The 21,653-nt window shown below is 36.2% G+C and overlaps 1 protein-coding gene across 1 annotated transcript in view; it reads left to right on the forward strand.

Moving 5' to 3' along the window:
* The window catches only part of CPLANE1 (ciliogenesis and planar polarity effector complex subunit 1), a 61,373-nt gene that overhangs the window by 29,707 nt on the left and 10,013 nt on the right, over positions 1 to 21,653 (forward strand). The window contains exons 28-48 of the mRNA XM_070938899.1: positions 466 to 539; positions 1,956 to 2,038; positions 3,069 to 3,140; positions 5,361 to 5,535; positions 7,576 to 7,869; positions 7,984 to 8,727; positions 8,886 to 9,049; positions 9,412 to 9,526; positions 10,497 to 10,548; positions 11,600 to 11,653; positions 11,969 to 12,097; positions 12,448 to 12,540; positions 13,248 to 13,358; positions 14,291 to 14,397; positions 14,941 to 15,130; positions 15,763 to 16,004; positions 16,848 to 16,941; positions 17,947 to 18,105; positions 18,433 to 18,466; positions 19,594 to 19,725; positions 20,576 to 20,738. Coding sequence (XP_070795000.1) covers positions 466 to 539; positions 1,956 to 2,038; positions 3,069 to 3,140; positions 5,361 to 5,535; positions 7,576 to 7,869; positions 7,984 to 8,727; positions 8,886 to 9,049; positions 9,412 to 9,526; positions 10,497 to 10,548; positions 11,600 to 11,653; positions 11,969 to 12,097; positions 12,448 to 12,540; positions 13,248 to 13,358; positions 14,291 to 14,397; positions 14,941 to 15,130; positions 15,763 to 16,004; positions 16,848 to 16,941; positions 17,947 to 18,105; positions 18,433 to 18,466; positions 19,594 to 19,725; positions 20,576 to 20,738 — 3,281 coding nt within the window. The remainder of the gene's footprint in view (positions 1 to 465; positions 540 to 1,955; positions 2,039 to 3,068; positions 3,141 to 5,360; positions 5,536 to 7,575; positions 7,870 to 7,983; positions 8,728 to 8,885; positions 9,050 to 9,411; positions 9,527 to 10,496; positions 10,549 to 11,599; positions 11,654 to 11,968; positions 12,098 to 12,447; positions 12,541 to 13,247; positions 13,359 to 14,290; positions 14,398 to 14,940; positions 15,131 to 15,762; positions 16,005 to 16,847; positions 16,942 to 17,946; positions 18,106 to 18,432; positions 18,467 to 19,593; positions 19,726 to 20,575; positions 20,739 to 21,653) is intronic.

The following is a 21,653-nucleotide window of genomic DNA, read 5'->3' on the forward strand; positions in this document are numbered from 1 at the left end:
CTGGAACACTGGGTTTTTCCCCCCAGAATTTGTTCTCTCATATTTAATTAAAATTCTTTATTGGCCAAGTGTAATTGGACACACAAGGAATTTGTCTCCAGTACATAAATTTTCCAACTAGGGACTTGAGACTCCAGGCATGGGTATCACACTTTGAGAAAAGATCTTTTACTTCACTTTGAGGCCCATATTATTCACAAAATAGAATGGAAACCTGAACAATATTACAAAGATATAGGAATGCTACTTTAGGTGAGGAAAATAAATTCAACTTTTTAAAAGAGATTCAGTGAATCAGAATTTAAGAGCCATTCAGAAACAAATACTGTTAAAATGTTTATCATCTCTCATATAAACACAAGAGAATTAATGAAAAGGATTGTTAGTGAAAAGAAAGGGAAAGGAATGGAAAAGAAATACATTGTTCTCTTTATTGTTCTTTTTAATGTTGTGCTTGTTTTGAAGTGTATAATGAAGATCCAGTTTCAAGAAATCCTACCATCTCTGTCAGTATTAAATCAGTAGAAAAGAAAAAAGAGGTAAGTGGTTCTCAAAATAAGTGTATTTTCTTCCATTCAGTTTATAAAAGCTATGCTTTATACCTCACATATAACATTGGTTATATGCAGTGGTTCTCAACCTATGGTCTGTGGACCCCGGGGGGGAGGGGCATAATGTTATTGGGGTCCACAAAAGCTTCAATAAATGTTACAATTTAAATATTGACTTGAGTCTTGGGGGTCCATGGCCATATTCTGTGGTCACAAAAGATATTTAAAGGAGGTCCTTAGTGAAGAAAAGGTTGAGAACCACTATGCTAGAATATGTCTTCATTCCAGAGGCCTTCAGCATTGTTTAACTTGGCTTTTGTAAAATCATGACTTGTTACTGCAAAATCAAATTCATTCATACAATTCTTGGTCTAGATTTCATGTATAATAATAAAGAGAAACATATATCCTATACTTACGCTTTCTGTGCTAGCATAAAAAGCATAAAATCTGTATAAAAAATTCAGATTAATGATGAGTGATAGTTCATAGATGGTTAATGAAGTATCATGGACATTTCTTTGATTTGGGAAAAAATGACCTATAGTTTTTTTTGCTTGAAATGTTCCAAGTCCAATAACTTTTTCATCACAACAGTGAGCTGTTGTGTTCTTCGTTCTTTATCGAAATTTAAAATTGATACAGTTTTCTGCTTCAATTTTGCCTATCAAACAGGGTTTCTTTGATTTCATGACTATATTTTGAGGCTCTTTGGAAATTACTCTGAAAAGAGCTACTGGTTGCTATTGAATTTTAATTTTTAGCTAGGATGCACAAGCTATTTTAAACTGAAGAAACAGTTTTTGAGTAGTTGGTTTTTAGGACTCGAATTATCAAAAACATACCTACATATTCAGTAAATTACAATTAATTAAGTTGATAATATGATTACTTTTTCTGAATTTAATTATTGTTCTCTGAGGGGCTCAAGATGGTAGACCAAGTATCTGGCCTGTACGTTTTTATTGAATAAAATATAGTAATAGATTAAAAACTAATATTTGCAGCTATTTTATTTCTGGCCCCTGCTTCATTTTTTCTAACTTTCTTTTTTATTTATTTATTTATTCCTTATATAACAGGCTGAAAGTGGTCCTTAGGTTTCCCTCTCCCATCCAAAAACGATTACAGAAGCTCATTTTTTTCAGTCTTGTTACATATTGAATCTGTAAAATGACACTGCAAGCTATATGTTTTAGAAGATATACATAACAATGTTGTATATTATATGGGGACAAATAACCTTGGCTGTATGTCCTCATCTCAGGATTAATCATTTAAGAAATTCCAACAATTGGCTGACAATCAGAGTGTTAATGGAATAAATAAGTATTAAATTTTATCATTTTAAAGTGGTGGAATGATAACATGTTAATATATGCTTAAATACTCCTTAAATCACAGCATCTCTCTGAATCAAAAGTAGAATGTCAACAGGATGCACCTTTAATGGAAACAACTGAGGGAAAATGTACAAAACTGGATGGGTGAGAGAAATTAATATTCTGTATATCTATTGGTCTACATGTTTCATTCTTCGCTTTATTTTTATTTGCTGATTATTACAAGTATCAGAATTTAACCAGCAAGTTATGTCTTACATAGTTTCACAGCTTCGTTCTACATCAGCAGTAGGAAGCCCTGATCTATTCCCACGTATTATCTCTTGATATATGTGAGAGTTTCTTTCCTAATAAATAAAGGTATATCATTTCAATGGCCATGAGTGCTTCACAGTGAAGTACTTCCAGATTGACATCTTTATTTTCCTGAACGTTCTGGACTCCACATGAATCTAGAAGTAGAGCAGGAAGTAAAGATGACTGAAATCTTGCTTTTTTATTTCAAAGTGCTCTCAGCTGCTTAGGAAATAAAGAGGTCAGAATAATTCCTCTTCCATCTTTGGATTCTGTCCTTTTGTACCTACAATGTAACATTTATTGATGAGAGCTGTGAACTTTAATATACTATTAATATACAGTATATTTACATATTAACATAGCATAAACAATATTAATATACAATATAATCAGACATATTTCAAAAATGATTCATAAAATTGCTCTTGGTTAATTTTATCCTCTTTAAATTGTTTTTCCATAATGAATGATGTTTTTGTAAATGATTTAAATGAATAAGTATATAGGAACTCCCTTTAGAAATTAATTTATAATCTTTTAATAGTACTCGTTTTCTTTCTTTTTCTCTCTCTTGAGCAGTTACCTTTTATTATTTCAATTTAGCATTCATGTCACTTAGATGTTGATGTTTTGTTGAGTTAGTTACTACTGGTTACAGAGACCAGATGTACACAGTCCAATGTTGTGCACCTGGTAACAATGTTTGTTTAAAAACAGCGTTTACAAAAAAGTTTACTGCTGTGATAAAGAACGAAAAGTAAGTAATACATTTGAAACTTTGAATTAAAATTATTTAGTTAAAATTCATTTGCATGCATTCAAATTGAGATTTATCATATGTTAAAGATATTACATGTTTTTCTCTTTGTATCTCCAGGGCTACAGGTGAAGTAGTTCCCAGTGATTTTCCCCTTTTATTTTGTTCTGAAAAGAGAGCAGAAACAACAAGGTAAGTGTTACTAAATTATTTTCTAAAATGTATGAAATTCTGTCCTTAACCCATTCCCTTAATTTCCAGCATTTTATTATCAGTTTAAAAATCACTATTTCCGAAGTTTAATCCATTGTCGTTAGTTCATGGTTGCTTATCCATAGATTTGTTTCTGAACTGCCTTGGAAGAACTGGGCAGTTCCAGGAAGACTGGGAAGTATTTAAGTACATGGGAGCAGTGCCAATATTTAATTCCTATCCTAAAGTGGAATGTTTGAATAATAGTAATTCCAGATGGAGGAATTTTAAATTGATAAATTGCTAATTATTGTAATCTTCCTGGAATTGCGTCTGAAGAGGAGAGATTATTGTCTGTAATGTTGACTTATGAAAGAGTAACTGGAGATACGTGTATAACTACTGTATTTTCCGGCATATAAGACGACTTTTTAACACATGAAAATCTTCTCAAAAGTCGGGGGTCGTCTTATACGCCGGGTGTTGTTCTCCTGTAACCAGGCAGACGAGCCCGAAAGGCTCTGATGAGCCAAGCTCTGACCATCCCAGCTGAGTTGCCTGCTAATCAGGCAACTCAGCTGGGATCGCCAGAGCCATTTAAAAGGAAAAACTTTTTTTCTTTTACATGGCTCTGGCGATCCAAGCTCTGACTATCCCAGCTGAGTTGCCTGCTAATCAGGCAACTCAGCTTGGATCGCCAGAGCCATGTAAAAGGAAAAAAGCTTTCCCCCTCCAGCTTGCTTACCTTAGCTGCTAGTCGCAACGCTTGCCTTGCTTCGCTTGCCTGAATCCATTCCATCAGCAAGCAACTCCCTGCCTGCAATCAAGCAGGCAGGGAGTTGTGGACTTCAACTCCCAGAATTCCTCAGCCAGCAAAGCAAAGCTGGCTGAGGAATTCTGGGAGTTGAAGTCTACAAGTCTTAAAGTTGCCAAGGTTGGAGACCCCTGTTCTATTGGGTAAGTTTTTTTCCCCTTTGGGAGCTTTAAAAAAAATAGTTAATTGGGGTTTTTTTTAGTTGTTCTTTTTTAGACCTAGCCATTTAAAGTTTAGGAAGTTTTAAATTTAGCTTTCATATAAAAATAAAAATAAAATAAAATAATATTTGTGCAGCTTTCTGAGATTTAGTGTGTTTCTGTAGTGTTTCACTCTAACTACACAAACACACAAAATCTCACAAAGCTGTATGTGGAATTTTGTGTGTGTAAAGTGTGAAAGTTGTTTTTGGGCTTTTTGTGGCTGTGTGAGGTTCCTGCTTGTTGCAGGGGCCATTTTGGGTCTAGCACAGCTGCTTTTACATTGTGGGTGAGCCAGTTGTGTTGTGTTGTGTTGTGTGTGTGTAAAGTGTGAAAGTTTTTTGGGGGGCTTTTTGTGGCTGTGTGAGGTTCCTGCTTGTTGCAGGGCCATTTTGGGTCTAGCACAGCTGCTTTTACATTGTGGGTGAGCCAGTTGTGTTGTGTTGTGTTGTGTGTGTGTGTGTAAAGTGTGAAAGTTTTTTGGGGGGCTTTTTGTAGCTGTGTGAGGTTCCTGCTTGTTGCAGGGGCCATTTTGGGTCTAGCACAGCTGCTTTTACATTGTGGGTGAGCCAGTTGATGTTTTTTTAATTTTTATTTGGTGTGCGTTGGAAGAGGGGTAGTCTTATACGGCGAGTATAGCCCAAACCCTATATTTTAACAGGAAAAGTCAGGGGTCATCTTATACGCCCAGGCGTCTTATACGCCGGAAAATACGGTACTAAAATGAATGTCACTATCACTTTTGAGAAGAGGAAAAAACCCCCTAAATAAGGAGAAATATAAAAACAATAAGGAGATATCAGATGTAATGGAACTTTATTGTCTCATGTTCCTCTTGTAATTTTATATCTGGGTTTACCAGTATGCAGCTTCCACAGCTTGACTTTCAAAGCAATCTGACTTTCATATCTTTTGTTATTTAGGAATTGCTCATGATAGCTGTTTCAGATAGTCAGATACTCCTATGATCCCCTCTGAGTAGTCACTTCCTAAGCAGGAACTATTTATTTCATACTCTTCAACCATTAACAAATAACAGTACATCCTAAATGTGCAATTTTTCTGGAAGTAGCTTGTCCCTGTTATTTCGGACCGTGTGTACAGCTGAACAGAACTAGACTCTGTATAAATTAGATATTTAAGAAAAAAGTTAAGACTCCTGATTTCTCTGTTTATCACAGCTGATTTCCCTTTTTATCGCTGCAGTGTAGACATCACTGTTTCAGATGATCAGCCATCTTTCACAGAGGTGTCAGACATTCCTTCAAATAACGCTGGTGTCAAAACAGAGATGATTGATAGAGAAACGACAGCACAACCACCGAACACTTCAGAGGTTGTCGGACAAATGCTACAAGACGAAATGTTTAAGCTGATTCAGGTGAAAATATAACATTATGAAAAATCTAAGCATATACCTTAGAACAGAGTTCCCCAACCTTTCCAGGTTGGTAGCTGGGGGAAAAGGGATGATTTTGTACTTTTTTGTTCATGTACTTCTGTTTCCAGTGGGAATTCCATACCAGTGTTTTTTTTAATGAAAATGGGTGATGCTTTGAAATGCATAAGGCGTTGAAATTCTTAAGTATTTTTCATATTAAGAAGTCACGATATTATCCTCTATATTACTGTTTGTTCTCTTGAGAGTTGTATTTCAAAATTAAAATGGGGGCTCAGGAGACCAAAGGATTCCAGAACTAATGTTTCTGTAAAATTCAGAACATAGTAAAAAGACGTTTCTTTGTAGAAGTACGTATGCAAAATATTTTTGAGTTTGAAATATTTTGAGCTTGAACTAGACTGTTAAACTCTCACCAAAAGTGTTCCAGGATCATTCCCACCTTGTTAGAAATTGTTCAAGTCCAGAAAAGCCTACTTCGAGTTCAGAATGCTTCCAGTAAGTTTAAAATAGCCAATTGCATTAGAAATATTTTGCCCAATGCAGCTCTATTCCTGTATTATGCCTCAGAAGTTGGCAGCACCAGACAACCATGACCTACCTTGAAAACTAGACAGGATCAAGCTTGGTTGGTACTTGTTTGGTTATTTTAGCTGATGGCTAAACTGGGAAGAGAATAGTTGATGATTAAACATCCCAGAAGATAATGGCAGATGAATTCGGTAATGCTTCCAAGAATAGCACATTTCTGCAAGTTAAGTTTGAAGCCAGAGTGTTTTTATTCTTCAAATAATCTGAGATTAGAGGTATAGCTGCAAGTAAGCCTATTTGGAACAATCCTATTTACCTTTCTGTGCATTAAATGTATAACTGGAAGTGTGACACAAGTAGTTGGCTTCTGAATAGTGGAAATGTTTTTACAGATGAATAAAACACAATGAAAATTCTACAAATACACTACCCGTACTTCAAATATAAGCTAAAACTATGCCTAATGTGGCTAGGAAGTAAAATATTTGGTATTATTTGGCTCCTAACTTTACTGCCCTTAAAATTATCTCCTATTCTTAAAGTACTGGTCACTTTTCCTGAAACTTGATGCAAGGGTCATAACAATGTGATTATTGAAGAAGGATAATATTTTGGCTTTTGCCTGTTTTAATACGATAACTGCAGAGTCGCAAATATTTTCCGTAATAGGTTTTAGCTAAGACACATTTTTAGTAAATGTATTAATTTCTTCTCTTTTTTTAAAAAAAAATATTTTTATTTTTTATCAACATATTTAAATGTACAGTCTTTTGTTTATCATTGATCATTGTTCATTCATCTTATTCTTTAACTTCTATTTTCTAATTAATTGTTCGGGTCTGCTCTTCTACCATCACCTTCTTTTATTTTAATACAACCTTTCTTTTTCTTCTCCCCTTCTCTCTCCTCTTCTATCCCTTTCTACTTTCCTCATTCCTCCTCTCCTTCCTTTTCTCCTTCCTCTCCTCTTTCCCCTCTCCTCTCTTCTTCCTCCCTTTCTTACCCTCTCTCCTACTCTTCTTTTCCCTTTCTTTCTTCCCCTCCTTTTCCCATTCTTTTTTTCTCCTCTTCTCACCTCCCAACTCCCCTCTCTACTCCTCTCCTCTTCTCCAGTTCCTTGTTGTTTTCTTTTTCAATTCAATCTGAGATGGTATTTGAGCAGCCCCGATTTCAATTCACATACATCTTCATTTCAAGTTTCTTTTTTGCTTTATAGTTATATCTCTTCCTACATTCATGTAGATTATTAATCAATCCATGTATCATCTGGGTATAATATTTTTGTGCCATCATCTTCATAATTTATCATCATTTCTTCATACATACATTTATCTTTCCTTTTTCATTTACTTTTAATATACTAGAACTTATTTATCCCAAAAATCTTATCTTTACCATGTTTATTGTCTATACTCACTTTCTATCCATTGATAAAATTGTCCCCATATGTTATAATACAGTTATAAACTGTATTAATTTCTTATATTCTAGCTACAGCAGATTAACTATCTGAGCCTCATGCAAATAGTGGGATTTGCCAACTTGCCAAATACATTACAGCAGATGCAGCAACCTCAACCCTTTCCATTAGGAAGAAACCGGTCTTCAAACATGGAAATGAATAATATCCATCGATCTCCTGCCATGCAGCCAGCGGGTGGCATTCAAAAACCTACTGACCATCAGCAACCAACTCTGGGAAACAATTGGAATGTTGGTCAGAAAAATAACAGTTCTCAGGAAGAAAAGACCTTACCTGATCAGAGCCAGGATGGAAACAAAACGGTGAGTTGCTGAGATTTAAATTTTTTTAAAGCTCATATTACAGGTTTTTGTTGAATGTGATCAAGTAGTACTATAATAAAAAAACGTTACGTTGTTATCTTTTGCCTTATTTAGAGATCTGTGCACATGAATGATTCTTCAGCGTTACGAGAGGGTCAGTCTGTGGGTGCAAGATTGATGCTGCCACTTCAAAGCTCACTTCATCAGAATCCAGCCAGGCCATTCCCTCTGTTGTCTGTTTCCCTAAATGCTGAGAAGAAACCAAAGCTTATTCCATTGGCAAAACCCTTGAATAATGCAGAAGGATTTCCTTTGCTTAAACTAAAAACAAGTTATCAATTTCAGGCACTCAATTTTTGCCCGGTAACCCCCCGCAGAACTTCTGGACCATCATCAGGACCAAGAGAAGCCTGGGGTCCCCCAGCTTCTCTGGCACAAAATCCTCCCAATTTACAGATGTTAGAACCCACAAATGAGACAGGAGCACATCTAAATTTGAACCATTATGATCAAAACATTATAAACCAGGCACAAGAGCAAACAAAGCGTTGGGCAGAACCAGTAAAGACAGGGATTTCCAAACAGTTTCCTGTGGATGAATATGGAAAAAAGGAAGATTCAGCACCGTTGCAACCCTTCCATGAACGTCTGAGGGCAGAAAAACCATTGGTTGACAATGAAATCAATTCACATCAAGCATATGGGCCTTTTACTGAAATTCCTTTGCTTTATCTGAAGACCAGCCCACAATCCAAATGTTCACCAAGTATATTTACAACAAAAAACACAGATTGCGGAGCACCCCTTGGACAGACAGGTTTACCATTGCTTTATTCTAATTTGCCTCCACTAACCAAGGTAATGGTTTTATAAAATATGTGTATCATTTTAATGTAGATGTCATAACAGCCCTTTCATTCAAGTTCATAAATGAAGTGTTTTTCAACTTGATTTGCTCCCCAAATATTGAAAGGGAAACTTGCATTTATTTATGATCTCTTCTGTTTTATGAACAGTTTCAGATACCGAAACTCATTCCCCTTCAAGATCTGATTGCGTTTGAACAAAGTCAGCATTTTGTTCAGTACCCACAGCATAAAGACCCTCCCAAGCAGATGCAGTTATTGAAAGCTAATATTAAACTAAATGAAACAAGACAAGTGAGGAGTAATAAGAAAAGGTAAAGACCAAACGTTTAATCCTACACACAAAAATCTGATCACAGTTGCTTTAGTTCTTGCACTAAAGAGAAGAACTTTTCTTGTAAAGTAACAAATGCTGCAATTAGAGCAGGTGTAGTTTCTCCATAGGTTAAGAAAATATTGATTACATTTCTGTGTGACTTGATAGTTGATGTACTGTAGCTAGTTCTATTCTCGTATTGTCTCACCTGCTTATTATATATCTAGCACCATCTTCCTCTATCTACCAGTCTAAGCAAAGCTATCATTCTGCTTTGGAGGCTCTACGCTAGATGAATAGGACTGAGTCTGGAGCATTCTGGGAATTTTTCAAACAACCTATTTATTATTATCACATTAGACAGAAGAGACGTATTGAAAATCGGATCAAGGAGAAGGAAGAAAAAATGAAAGGTGTTGTGACTAATCAACAAGATGATTCTTCTGTTCTTCCTGATGCTGTAAAGCCAACAAAGGCAAGCAATAAGAAAATGTTAATTGATAATTATCTTGGTTTTAAAGTAAAATATAGGAAAAAATAATAAGGTAAAATATCGTATAGAAGTGATGCACTAGTCCACTTTTTTCTCATTCATTCATTTTCACTCTGGACTTGATTTGTATTTGCTAATGTTCCAGAAAAACACTCATTTGTCTGTAAAGACAGATATAATAAGGTTAATACATAATAGTTCTACAAGAAAACATTCTATCCTTATTTAAGAAAGAAGCATCAAATATATCTTGTTAGAGTGTAGACTTTCCAAATTGAGAAAACGATTCAGCATGCAGTATATACATTTGAACTTGACAGCTTCATCTATTCCTTTTGCATTATTTTTGACTGATGATGGGACTCACAGAAGCAGATTAAAATGCGGTGGAATGATATGCTATAGAAAATAGTAACTAGGTAATTTGTTAATTGAAAAACGTACAAGTTGTCCTCAGTTAACAGTCACTCATTCAGCAATTGTTTGAAGTGCTGAATGAGTGGAGGTTATGATTGATCTTTGAAGCTCAACTATTCCAGCATCTCCATGGTCCCATGATTGTGATTTGAGTGCTTGGTTCACATTTATGATTGCAGCAACTTACAATCAAGCTATCACAGTTTGTGATCCTCTGTGGCAACTTCCCACAAGTCAATGGGAAAACCGGCAGGGAAGGTTGGAAGTTGCTTGGGCACATCCTTCCCACCCATATACCTTTCCCGAGCTTCCCCTGTCCAGCACCTCTTCTTATTAATTGTTTCAGATTTGACGGGGTATGTGTGTGTTTGTAATTTAAACATTGTGTTTTGCTGGTGTTAACTATTTAAATTAAATCTTGCTTAATCTTCTTCTTTCCTAGCAATATATACTGAAAAATTCTATTAGTACGCTAAAGTTTATTATTAAAATTAAATCACTTGTATACGTTTAATCATACTTGTTCTTGCCTCAGGAATCCCAAGCTGAATTAAGTGCTGGCCCATGTGATGCCAATTCATTACTGAGTAAGTTTTTTTAGCAAAATTGTCTTGAAAGATTGAAAGTTCTTTCCAGGGTATCACAGTTTTTATATTTCTCTTGAATGGCAATGGTTACCTATATAGACTGGGTATGGTATTTCTCACTAGCAGCCCTTAATCTTTGTTCAAATGATTCATGGGAAAACTTATAGAAATCTGTCTTGGCCTTAATATTTAAGTTATTTTTTACTGATCGTGTAATTGCTGGTAAGAGATGCATTTTCAAACAGGTTCTGGCTTGGAGTTCTAGTGTTTCAATTGTGCTTATAAATTCTACTAATTTCCCCTTAAAGTACCATATGCTAATTATAAGAGCATTGTGGTCACTGTAAGAGGGAACAGAGTAATTGTTTATTGTTTATGCATGTATTGAATTTATATCCCATTTTTTTTTGGTCCATGCATCACTCTAATACAGACTATAAAACATAAAAATAAATATGGTACATTGTAATTTAAATCAGGGGTCTCCCACCTTGGCAAGTTTAAGACTTGTGGACTTCAACTCCCAGCTTTGCTGGCTGAGGAATTCTGGGAGTTGAAGTCCACAAGTCTTAAACTTGCCAAGGTGGGAGACCCCTGATTTAAATCATACGTCAAATTAAAAATCATAATCATTAGAGCCCGTTCTATTAATAATTAGAAAGCTTGTCATCTTCCTGAACGTGAGGAGTGAGGGCCCACCCTCTTCGTTGATGGGAAGGAAAAATCCTTCCCGTGTTTCTTCAACAAGGAAAAATAATTCTCTTCTCACCATCAACTGATCAGCTGCTGGTTGCTTGGACGCAACAGAGAAATGCAGATTTATTTACTCTTGTAATGAGGATGCATAAAATGTCATCTTAAAATTGGCTGTCGTTCCCAGATTTATTGCTATAGCTAAAGTAATTAAACTCCCTTCACAGGCAGTGGATGGGAAGCTTTTGAGTGATTTAATAGAACATAAATACAGCCAGGTTTGGAAGGAATTAGCATTTGACAGTCAAGCTTTATTACCTCGTGTCTCTTTTTAATCCATCTCCCTCTCCTCTCTCAGCCTCTCACACTGCAAAATTGAGCTTTACTGACTTCAACGGGCTTCAGAACAATGGTACGTCAAGACGAGGGTTCTGAGAAGCATCAGAAGGGTTGCTCTCGGATCCCATCTACTTGTTTTCAGCATTAGAAAATTAAGGGGGAAAATGCAGGTGACAAACACAATTGGTAGGCAGGCTTGTAGAGGAAAGAAATTAAACATGGGTACTGTTCTGCTCATTTTCTTCATAACCCCCCCTCCTCCTTGAGCAGATAACTAGATTTTGTCCACTTTCAGGCAAATGGCTGAAGTGACGCAATTAGCAATAGCTTATGAAATAGTGGTTTTGTTTTTGAATTGGATAATAATCCTATCTTTCTATTATTTTAGAATCAGATACGTATATTTCATCAGCGGCACTACATTACCTGGCTTCTGTAGGAAAAAAGACCATAGATCTTCAGGACGCTAGCACAAATACAGCAGATCTGCAGAACGCTAGCACAAATACAGACACAGGTAAAACTCTTGCAAGAAATTATTGTGACTGTTTTCTTAAAGCTTTGAAAATGAAATGGTTTCCCACTAACATAATTTGCGTTCTCTAAGAGCACAAATGTATGTCCATTTTTCTCAAATAATGTTGACTGGTAGATTGCAAAGTAACAATTGTATAGAATGGTGGATTGCAAAGTAACAGTTGTGTAAGATAAATGCCCATCCAAACGCTTTCATTTCTGCATTTCAAATTTGTTCTGCCCTGCAAAATTATCTAACCTTTCACTCCTGAATAAGCGCCTTTATAATAATTTAGCAGGATCCGTTCTCTTGATTCATCTTGATCTTATGTTTTTCTCATGGGAGTAAAGTTCTGAAATCATCTCAGAATATACAAACTGTATCAGAAGAATTAATTGATGAATCTGTTGGGAATCAATCAGTCGCTTCTGCATCTGTAACAGGTGTGTTTTCTTTCAAAATATTTTTGAAGAAGCACAACATTCTGTGTTTCAGAAATAAACAAATATTATCATGGTGGGATCCAGAGTTTCAAGACCTGAGCTATGAGCCTTTTGCTGACATAAAAGAGGGGGGGGGGGAACATTTTTATTGAGTTTTATTCTCCCATTGCTATTTTCTTCTTCGCAAACTGTCTCCAGGGGTGAATTAAAGAGGGGCTGAAGGAAATTGTATAGGAATTATAAGAAACATGGAGCCATAAAATTAAATAAAGCCAAAAATGACCAAATCTTGTGAGAGTTCAGAAATTTTGACATTGACAAAAATTTAGCAATTTAGATTAAAATGCCAAAATTTCACAATATCACGTGAGACCTTGGTGTTGAGATTTTTCTTTTAAAATGTTTATTTTGTGAAGTCTGGTGCCTGAGAAATTCCCAACCGTTTTTTTATGGGGAACTGATCAAAACAATCTTCCTGTCTGGGAGCAGGAGATATTTCTAAATAGTCATCAAAGGCAGATAGATCATCCATTCAAGAATCAAGTGGCTCTAAATTGATTTTTTTTCTGACTTTAAATTTGTCCATAAGATATTCAATAATTCTTATAAAATCTAATTATTCCCAGAAGTATCTATGGTATATGAAAAATAGAATGTTTATCTGCTAAAGCTTTCTGACTTTATATATGTTTTTCTCATCAATCAAGTTGAAAAATCACATCAGGATGTTGTAACAGACTCAGAACAAATAATTGCTGAAACTAATAAAAATCACCCAATCATTTCTGCTTCTGCTTCTGCTTCTGCTTCTGAAACAGGTGTGCTTATTGCTTATCTACTCTGAAAATACATTACCAAATTTCACTGTCTTTAAATTTTAAAAGATAGATGTTATATACTGGTTTTATAATATTGTGCAAAAGAATATTTTATTTTATCCAATGAATGAGGGGCTACTGTTTTTATTACTATTATATAATGCTGTGGTTGATTTATATGTTACTGTTCTCTTAACTGCATAACTTATGATTGTTGTACAAAATATAGAGCTCTTGAATATTAATATTTATATTAAACATTAAATTTACACTTAATGACTTGGGTATGCGTACGAATTTAGTGTATCCAAAGGGTGCTTAGTATTGTCTGTTTTATTCCTGCAGTTTAGAACTTAAAATACATGTTCAGAGTTTTCTTCCACTGTTAGAGAAAATCGGAATACCTACAGTTGTTATCTTGATTGGACTTTATTAAAGGTTAAGATCAGGATGCTTTTTGATAGTTGTAGTCATACCCAATCCCTTTTGTGAGGAGGGTAAAGGTCACCATGAATGAAGCAAGGAAGCAGCTACCCAAACGCAAGATTTTCTAGTATTTTTTCATAAAGTGAGGCTCATTTGTTTTTAAGTAAATTTAGCTTAAGGCTCACATCACAGTGTTTTTTTTTTCTTGTATGTACCTGTGTTTCTGACTTCTAAATGGTAATTAAACCATGCCATCAACTTTAAGCGACAATAAGATGTTTCAAAGGCTTTAACAAAAGAGTTTCAGGAAAGACACATGACCTTAGAAGTCAGTTTGCTTACCCTTTATTTGGCTGTCAAAAAAAAAAAAAAAATCTTGCTCTGCAATTACATTTTTAGCATTTCAGGATTCATCGCAATGCTGTTTATCTTTCCAAGTAGCTTTTTCAGCTCTCCAAGTTGAGTTAACCTTAGGTGACTTTTAACCATGTTCTCTTTTTCTTTAGAACTGTTGCCTTCTTGCGTTCCTCAGGCTTTGCCGCCAGAGTTGTATTTCAACTTTAAGTCAGCCAGCGCAACTACAGAGACACCTTTGCCATCTTCATCTGATTTGGTCAGTCAATGAGAAACATCTCCTGAAAATGCAGCCATCTGTCTGAACCAGGGATGTCAAAGTCAAGGCCCAGGGGCCGGATCTGGCCCACAGGGCCACCCTGGAAACAGCAAAGGACCAGCCCACAGTGCCTCTGTCACCAAAAATGGGCTCCCAACCTCCGTTTTCGGCTGGGCATGCGGCCCTCCCAAGCACCATTTTCTCTGGGAGAGAGGTGCAGGAGGCCATCCCAGCCGAAAACAGAGGTTGGGAGCCAGTTTTCACTGGCAGAGCGCTCGGGCCACCACACGCACCCCCAACATGAATGACATCGAGTGGGCCATGCCCACTCCCCCCCGAGGTCAAACACTACCCTGATGTGCCCCTCAATGAAATCGAGTTTGACACCTCTGGTCTAAACTATTCAGTAAATTTGTCAGTTACGGGAGGAGAGAGGTTCAGTTCTTCAGTGCAGTTTTATAAAGATTTAACAGTTTAACCTTGTTTGCTACCTACAATTTGATTTGTTTGTTTGTTTGTTTGTTTTTTAAATATATGGTGTAGGCTGAACAGAGATATATCAGTGTGACCGATATAGAATCTGGTGATCTTCTCAAGAATTTGCCAGTTAAATGTGAGCCTGCTGCACTGCCTATTGTCACACAACCTGTGAAGTCTGAATTCCCAGCTTCTACCAAGCTGTATTATCCAAAAGTTACCAGTGTATTACCACTGGATGAATCTGAGGGACAAGGTAAACATTTACAATTTTTGTTTCATAACAATTTGCTTTCAAAATATACTTAGGGGAACACTGGGGGAGAAGGGGATCATGTAAAACCTCACAGGAATGTAACATCTGGATCTCTCTACGCTGAGAGCTTGATGGCACTTTGTGAGTACGCTTTGAAATTTTGTAGAGAAATAAAACTTTATTGTGACTTTCAATTAAACCCTTTACAAATAGTCCTCAACTTATGACCACAAGTTAGCCCAAAATGTCTGTTGTTAAGTGAGTTCCCCCCCCCTTTTACGACCTTTCTTGCCACAGTTGTTAATTGAATCTCTGAGGTTGATTAGTTAGTAGCCTGGTTGTTAAGTAAATCTGGTTTCCCCATTGACTTTGCTTGTCAGAAGGTCACAAAAGGTAATTACATGACCTTGAGATACAGCAATGGTCATCAATATGAATCAGATGCCAGTCATCTGAATTTTGATCACATGATCGTGGGGATGCTGCAAAAGTCGTAACTGAAAAAAGTCCTAAGTCACTTTTTCAGCGCTATTGTAACTTTGAACGGTCACTAAATAAATTGTTGAAAACTACCTGCAATTGGCCGCATTTGGAAATATTTTGCACTTTTTTTGTCTTTGTTTGATTGAAAGAAAAGAGTCTCGAGATTGAATTAGCTCTACTACCACCAAGAATAACAGAGGAAGAAACTGCTGGGGATCATCTTACCTCAAGTCTCCTTCATGAAGATTTTTCCAGTATTTACACAGGACAATTGGGTCAAAAGATCAGTAGACAGCATTTTTCTGGAAAACTACAAGAAATGGATAGGCAACTATCGTACTTACAAAATTTGGCAGAAAAAATGGAGAAAGAATATAGCACTACCAAATTGGTATATGTCACTTCATGTTTTTATTTTAAATCCTTCTCCCCTTGGTAATTGTATGTATGTATGTATGTATGTATGTATGTATGTATGTATGTGTATGTATATATATATATATATGGGTTTTCTAATGAAGCAACCTAGTCTACCCAGATATGGGAAGGAGCATACTGCTTCCTTTCGTCTTTCAGCCCCAATCCAGGAGTCCTCAGGCAGTCGCTTTCACGACAAACTATTTTGTATTAAATTATTTCCTTTGTCAGTAAATATAAATTTTATGTATACATGTGTGTGTGTGTATCAATTATATGTGCTTTCAACTGGAGGAGAAAGCACATGTCTTAGATATGATACAAGATTTCTGGCTAGTAATAAGTTGCTTAGGAAACTTTGTGTGAAAGTTAGGGGTATAAATGATTTTACTGTGATTGAAAAAAAATACTTCATTGATCAGTAATAAATTCAATTATAATTTAGTCAATTTTAATGAAAAAAATTAAATGCAAATCAATATGTAAAGTGTAGAATTTTATTACTACTTTCATCGTGAAGACAGATATAGGGAAAAAAATAAATAAACTGTAATAAACTCTGTGTTAAAAGCATAGATATACTGTCTAATTTATAAAAGAAACTTCTGCAGATGTGTACAAAAATCAGCAAAGGAGAGATTTTTTTTAAAAAAATATTAACAGTTGTATTTTTTTCAATATATTTGGGTTAACCTTAGACTTCTGTATTAAATGAAATGGAAAAGAGATGCTCAGAAAAGACATATATATTATAATATTTATTATGTACAGATGTAGGTGAGAAGTGCTGCATGTCATAAGTGTCTCTTTTTTACAGTTTGGGGAAACAGCAAAAGATGTCAGTGTGATACCTCCGCAAGAAGAAGATGACATATTGTTCTTTGCACCAGGTGTTCAGCTTTGCAAAGCAGGTGAGTTTACTAATTGAGGGTTGGGTTGAAGATATTATGACTGTATGGCAATTTGATATGGAAGGGAATAAGTGATTCAAAATATATCTCCCTTTACATAATAAGAACACATAGAAGAGATTTGGTAGATATATAGGGAAGAAGAGAAGTCTGGTCTGAGGTTAGAGTGGGGATCAGAATTTCCGTCACTAAACAGTACAGTCATAAATCATAATCTCATTTGACTGCATCACTTAGTAAAAGCAATTTGAGCAGTCCTGGTTGCTAACATAACCCAAGGATGATGTGGGATCTTAAGTTCACATGATTGCAATTTATGATTTTCTACAGGATTCCCCATTGACTTTGCTTGTGGAAATCAGCAGGGAATGTCAGAAATGATGTGACTGTGGCATGTTACAATCATAGTCACCTGATTGTGATCAAGTGACCATAGGAATGTTGCAACAGATGGAACTCAAAGGACCAGTCATAAGAACCATTTGTTCAGCACCATCATGCCTTTGAATGGTCGCTAAACAAATGGTCATAATCCCAGGACAGATTTTAAAGATCAAAGCCAGAACTGGAACTGAACTTGGAAATTTGCTATGGAAATTTATTAATTCTGGTTATAATGTTACTTAGTCTTCCAACTCCAACCAGCAGTCTTATAACTCTGTTTTGGACCACAAACATTTGGGAATCTACCAATGGAAGATAAGTGTGGCCAAATTGCTTTCATCTTGAGTGACTGATTGACATAACATCTGCAGTTGAGTTGTTATGATACTGAAATCTCGTGGTTTTTAAAGTGATGCTATGGTATCAGTAAGCATATCCTGAGTTTTAAAGGAATATCACCCCTTTACTGCCCATCAACCCACGTGCCATAATAAATCTGCACTTAATTCTTCATTGTACTTGCTGTAAGAGAGGAACATAGCTTCTATCCTGAATGTCGCATAGCTTTTTATATGGTACCTCTTTTAACTTTGGTTTCACTCTGTTCTTCTGTTCAACTAGAACGTTATTCAACCCATATAAGAGTGGAGAATTTTACAGAGGAAAAAGACTTTTTAGAAGCAGAGTCTTCCCCAAAGGATTTCATTGCCTTAAAAACACCTTCTGTTTCACCTTCAGTATCAGCTGCTAATCATCCCAGGGTCAACAAGTTGTTTTCTGGTACTACTCTTTCTTGGTTTTTGCGTTATTTTTTTTTTATAATTTTGTAAACCATCTTGTTTATAGAATATGTTATTTGCTAGTAGCATATCCATATTTTTACATTAAATTCAATCAGGATAGAGCTGGAAGGGACCTTCGAGCTTTTATCACGTAAGGAAGTCTCCGTCAGTGACCCATAACATTCTTTGACATGGCTTGAAAGGAAATATTATTTTGAGTGATTAATATTTTAATTAATTTTATTAATAAACCAGGCTAAAAGTTGGCTTATTTTTTATTAACTCTAAAAGTTAGTGATGATCTCTGTTGTTGTTTTTTTTATAGATATTAGTTTTAAAATGGAAGAACAAGATGAGAGGTATGTATGAGAAAATATTTCAAAAGCATTTACTGAAGTAGGGAGAGTCATATTGGGGGACTTTCCTACCACTCTGCTATCAGTATACCAGCTTTGGAAATAAATTCTATCCTCTACTTAGTGGCAGATTTCAAAATTATAGGAAGAAGTACTTATAGAGTACTTTAGTATGTACTCTAGTAAGTTTTTATTAAAGAGCCAAATTTGACTTAAAGGTTTTTCCTTAAGATACAACCATTTATTCAGCAACCATACAAAGATAACGATGACACTGAATGAGGGGGACTTGTAATCAGTTCAGAGATTCCAGCCATCCCTGCTTTCCTGGGGTCATCGGATCACAACCTGGATACTCAGTGATTATGGTGTTGCAGCAAGCCATGGTCATGTCATAATTTCTAACGTCTTTCCAACTTTTCCACAATCAAAAGCAATGGAGAAGCTGGCAGGAAATCAGAAATCGCTCCGACCACTTTTTCAACCACACGTGCATTGGAGGCCTGCCTGCAGCTGCCCTTATACTTCTCCTGCCCTGTATGGCCTGCCGGCTCTGTCCCACTGTCTGTTCCCCAGCAAGGCCTAGCGAGTTCCCTTTGGCAGATCAAGTTCTATTGCTCTGCCAAGCTCACCGTGTCCATCCCAGGACTGTGCCTTTGCCTAGCCCCAGATCCCAGGTCAGCAGTGGGAGGAAGAAGATGGCAATGTCAGGTTGGGGGGTGCCGAGCAGGCCACAGTAACGTGCAGGGCAGCCGAAAAGACAGAGGAAAATGTGAGGCAGCTGGAGTCCACGCTCTGGTTGTAGATGCAGACTGGTTGCCAAGAACCTGAATTCCGATCATGTGACTGTTGGGGTGCTGTAACAGCCATCACAACCACTTGTTCACTGCCTTGTAAATTCGAAAGATTGCTGAATGAATAGACATTAAGCAAGGATGACCTGTAGTGTGAGAAAATGATTAAAGTCCATCTTTTGCCTACACTTGTATATTCATAGCATCTGTCCTTATATTTCAGTTATTGTTTTATGTAAAGGTTTAGAAGTGTCATTGTGATGTTATTTGATCGCTATGTGTATTTTTAAAAGTAGCATTCCAGTTTGCAGCAATTTAATTAGTTTTTTTCGATAGATGTTCAGAAGATCACCTTCAAATCACTGGCTTGAGTGATGTTTTGGACATCATTAATGATCTTATAGTGGAGAATGGTGTTACTCCTTCAGAGCTGGGCCTTACAGAAATTCAAGCTAAAAAAATGGCCAGGTAGTGTTACATTGATACTTTTAATACCTTTGAGCTACACACTGATGATACTGTGTTGCAAATGTTAGGTTGTATGAGATCTGATAAACAGTAGTTGTTTTGGGGTAGGGCAAAATACAGGAAGTAGATGAATTTACTACCTGTATTCATTCTTATTGTAATATATACACCAACTTGAAGAAACCAACTTCATTGTAGATGCACTGACCTTGATGCATAAAGAGTCACTGTTCAACTTTAACTGTGTGGTGGCTGGTGATTCTGAACAGGGATGCTCACCTCATGTGCATCCGATGACAAACAGACTATGAATGAATCAATATTCATGGGCAGATGGAATTGCTAGTTTCCATACTTAGGATTTCCACCAGTCAATTAAATAATCGGGACTAGTGTTTATCTCTAAATCAGGGTTGTCAAACTAGCAGCCCATGGGCCAGATGAGTCACGCACTGGCCATGCCCATGCCCAGTTTAGTGAAGGGGGGAAAAGTCACGATACATTACATGACGCGGCACGATTTTGACACCCCTGCTCTAAATGACAATAGAAAAGGGGGAAAAACAACACTTTATGTATGAATGGCAGCCATAATTTTTTCCCCTGAAAATTACAGCAGTTTGTAATATTTTTACTTTGACTTGTTCCCCTCCCCCCATCCCTTAAATAACAATGGTCTTAGCAACTTCTGGCTGGTATTACAAATAAAGAAATAGTTTATTTCTATTGTATGATTCTGGAGTCATTAAATATTTGGTAGCAAAATATGCTTAAAGGCATCTATTCCTGTCTTAGTTAAGAATCATGATGTAAGAAAATAATGTCATAGACTCTGACTTTGTTATTTCAGTCGTTCAAATATACCACGTAAAAAGATGTATAAAGCTGAGGAGGATAAAAAAGAGTTACATGCTTGGATGAAAAGAAAACGAAAAGAAAGACTTGCCGAATATATGCAAACACTGTCCGAAAAACGGGCAAAAGAGCACAGTCCATTCTATTTGAGAAAGATGGTAAGGCTATTTGCATTGAAATATTAAAAGGAGAAATTTTATCAATATGAATCTCTCAGTTCTAAAATTGGATTTCTAAATCTGGATGGCCACTTCTTCAGAAAGATGGCATATCAATTATAAAATCAAGTGTGAGAAGAAAAATGAAAATGCATAATCATAACAATTCTGGAAGATGAATTTACCCACTGTAAATTCCTTTTTAAAAATTACAGTGTTCCACTGAAAATTTCTGGCCTCCAGCCACCATTTTTATTCATTTCTACAAAATACGCCTGGATCTCATGCAGACTCAGATATTTCCAAAGAAAAAGACGGCTGGAGACCGCAAGGCATAATTTTGTTACGCAGTGCATCTAGCTGTCAAAAACAAGCAAGCAAAAAGAAAACATGGGACCTGTTTTATATCTGGTTAAATAAGTAAAAGAAATAGTATATTAAAAAAATAGAAATAGTATAAAAAGCCGTGGGAAGGGTGCCCTAGAGAGGGGGAAGTCATGGAAGGGTATTAAAAAACACGACCTGAGCTATGGAGTGGGAATGGGGAGACAATGTAGCAGATATCCAGGAAAGTAGGGAGAAAGGAATCCGAGATGAAGCATAGGTGGAAGATTGAAAGATGAAACACTTCTATGTGTAGAGAAAAGATTTTGATTTTGCACTTGGGCATCTTCCTCATAGCAGTTAATTTTGGTGATGCCTGAGATATGGATACACCTTAAAAATCCAAACTATCCACATACCCACCACCACCACCACCAAAAGCGAAGAGTTCTCATTCACCCATGGTATATTGTTACGTTATTTATTTTATTTTTATTTTATTTTATTTAGCTGGTTGAACATGTACAAGATAACAGGTATAGGTATAAACATAGACATGAACAAGGAATGAGTACAAAAAAATGGGGACAG

The sequence above is a fragment of the Pituophis catenifer genome, unplaced genomic scaffold (genome assembly GCF_029215685.1).
Source record: "Pituophis catenifer annectens isolate HBS135680 unplaced genomic scaffold, rPitCat1.0.hap2 SCAF_2, whole genome shotgun sequence".
Classification (NCBI taxonomy): Eukaryota; Metazoa; Chordata; class Lepidosauria; order Squamata; family Colubridae; genus Pituophis; species Pituophis catenifer.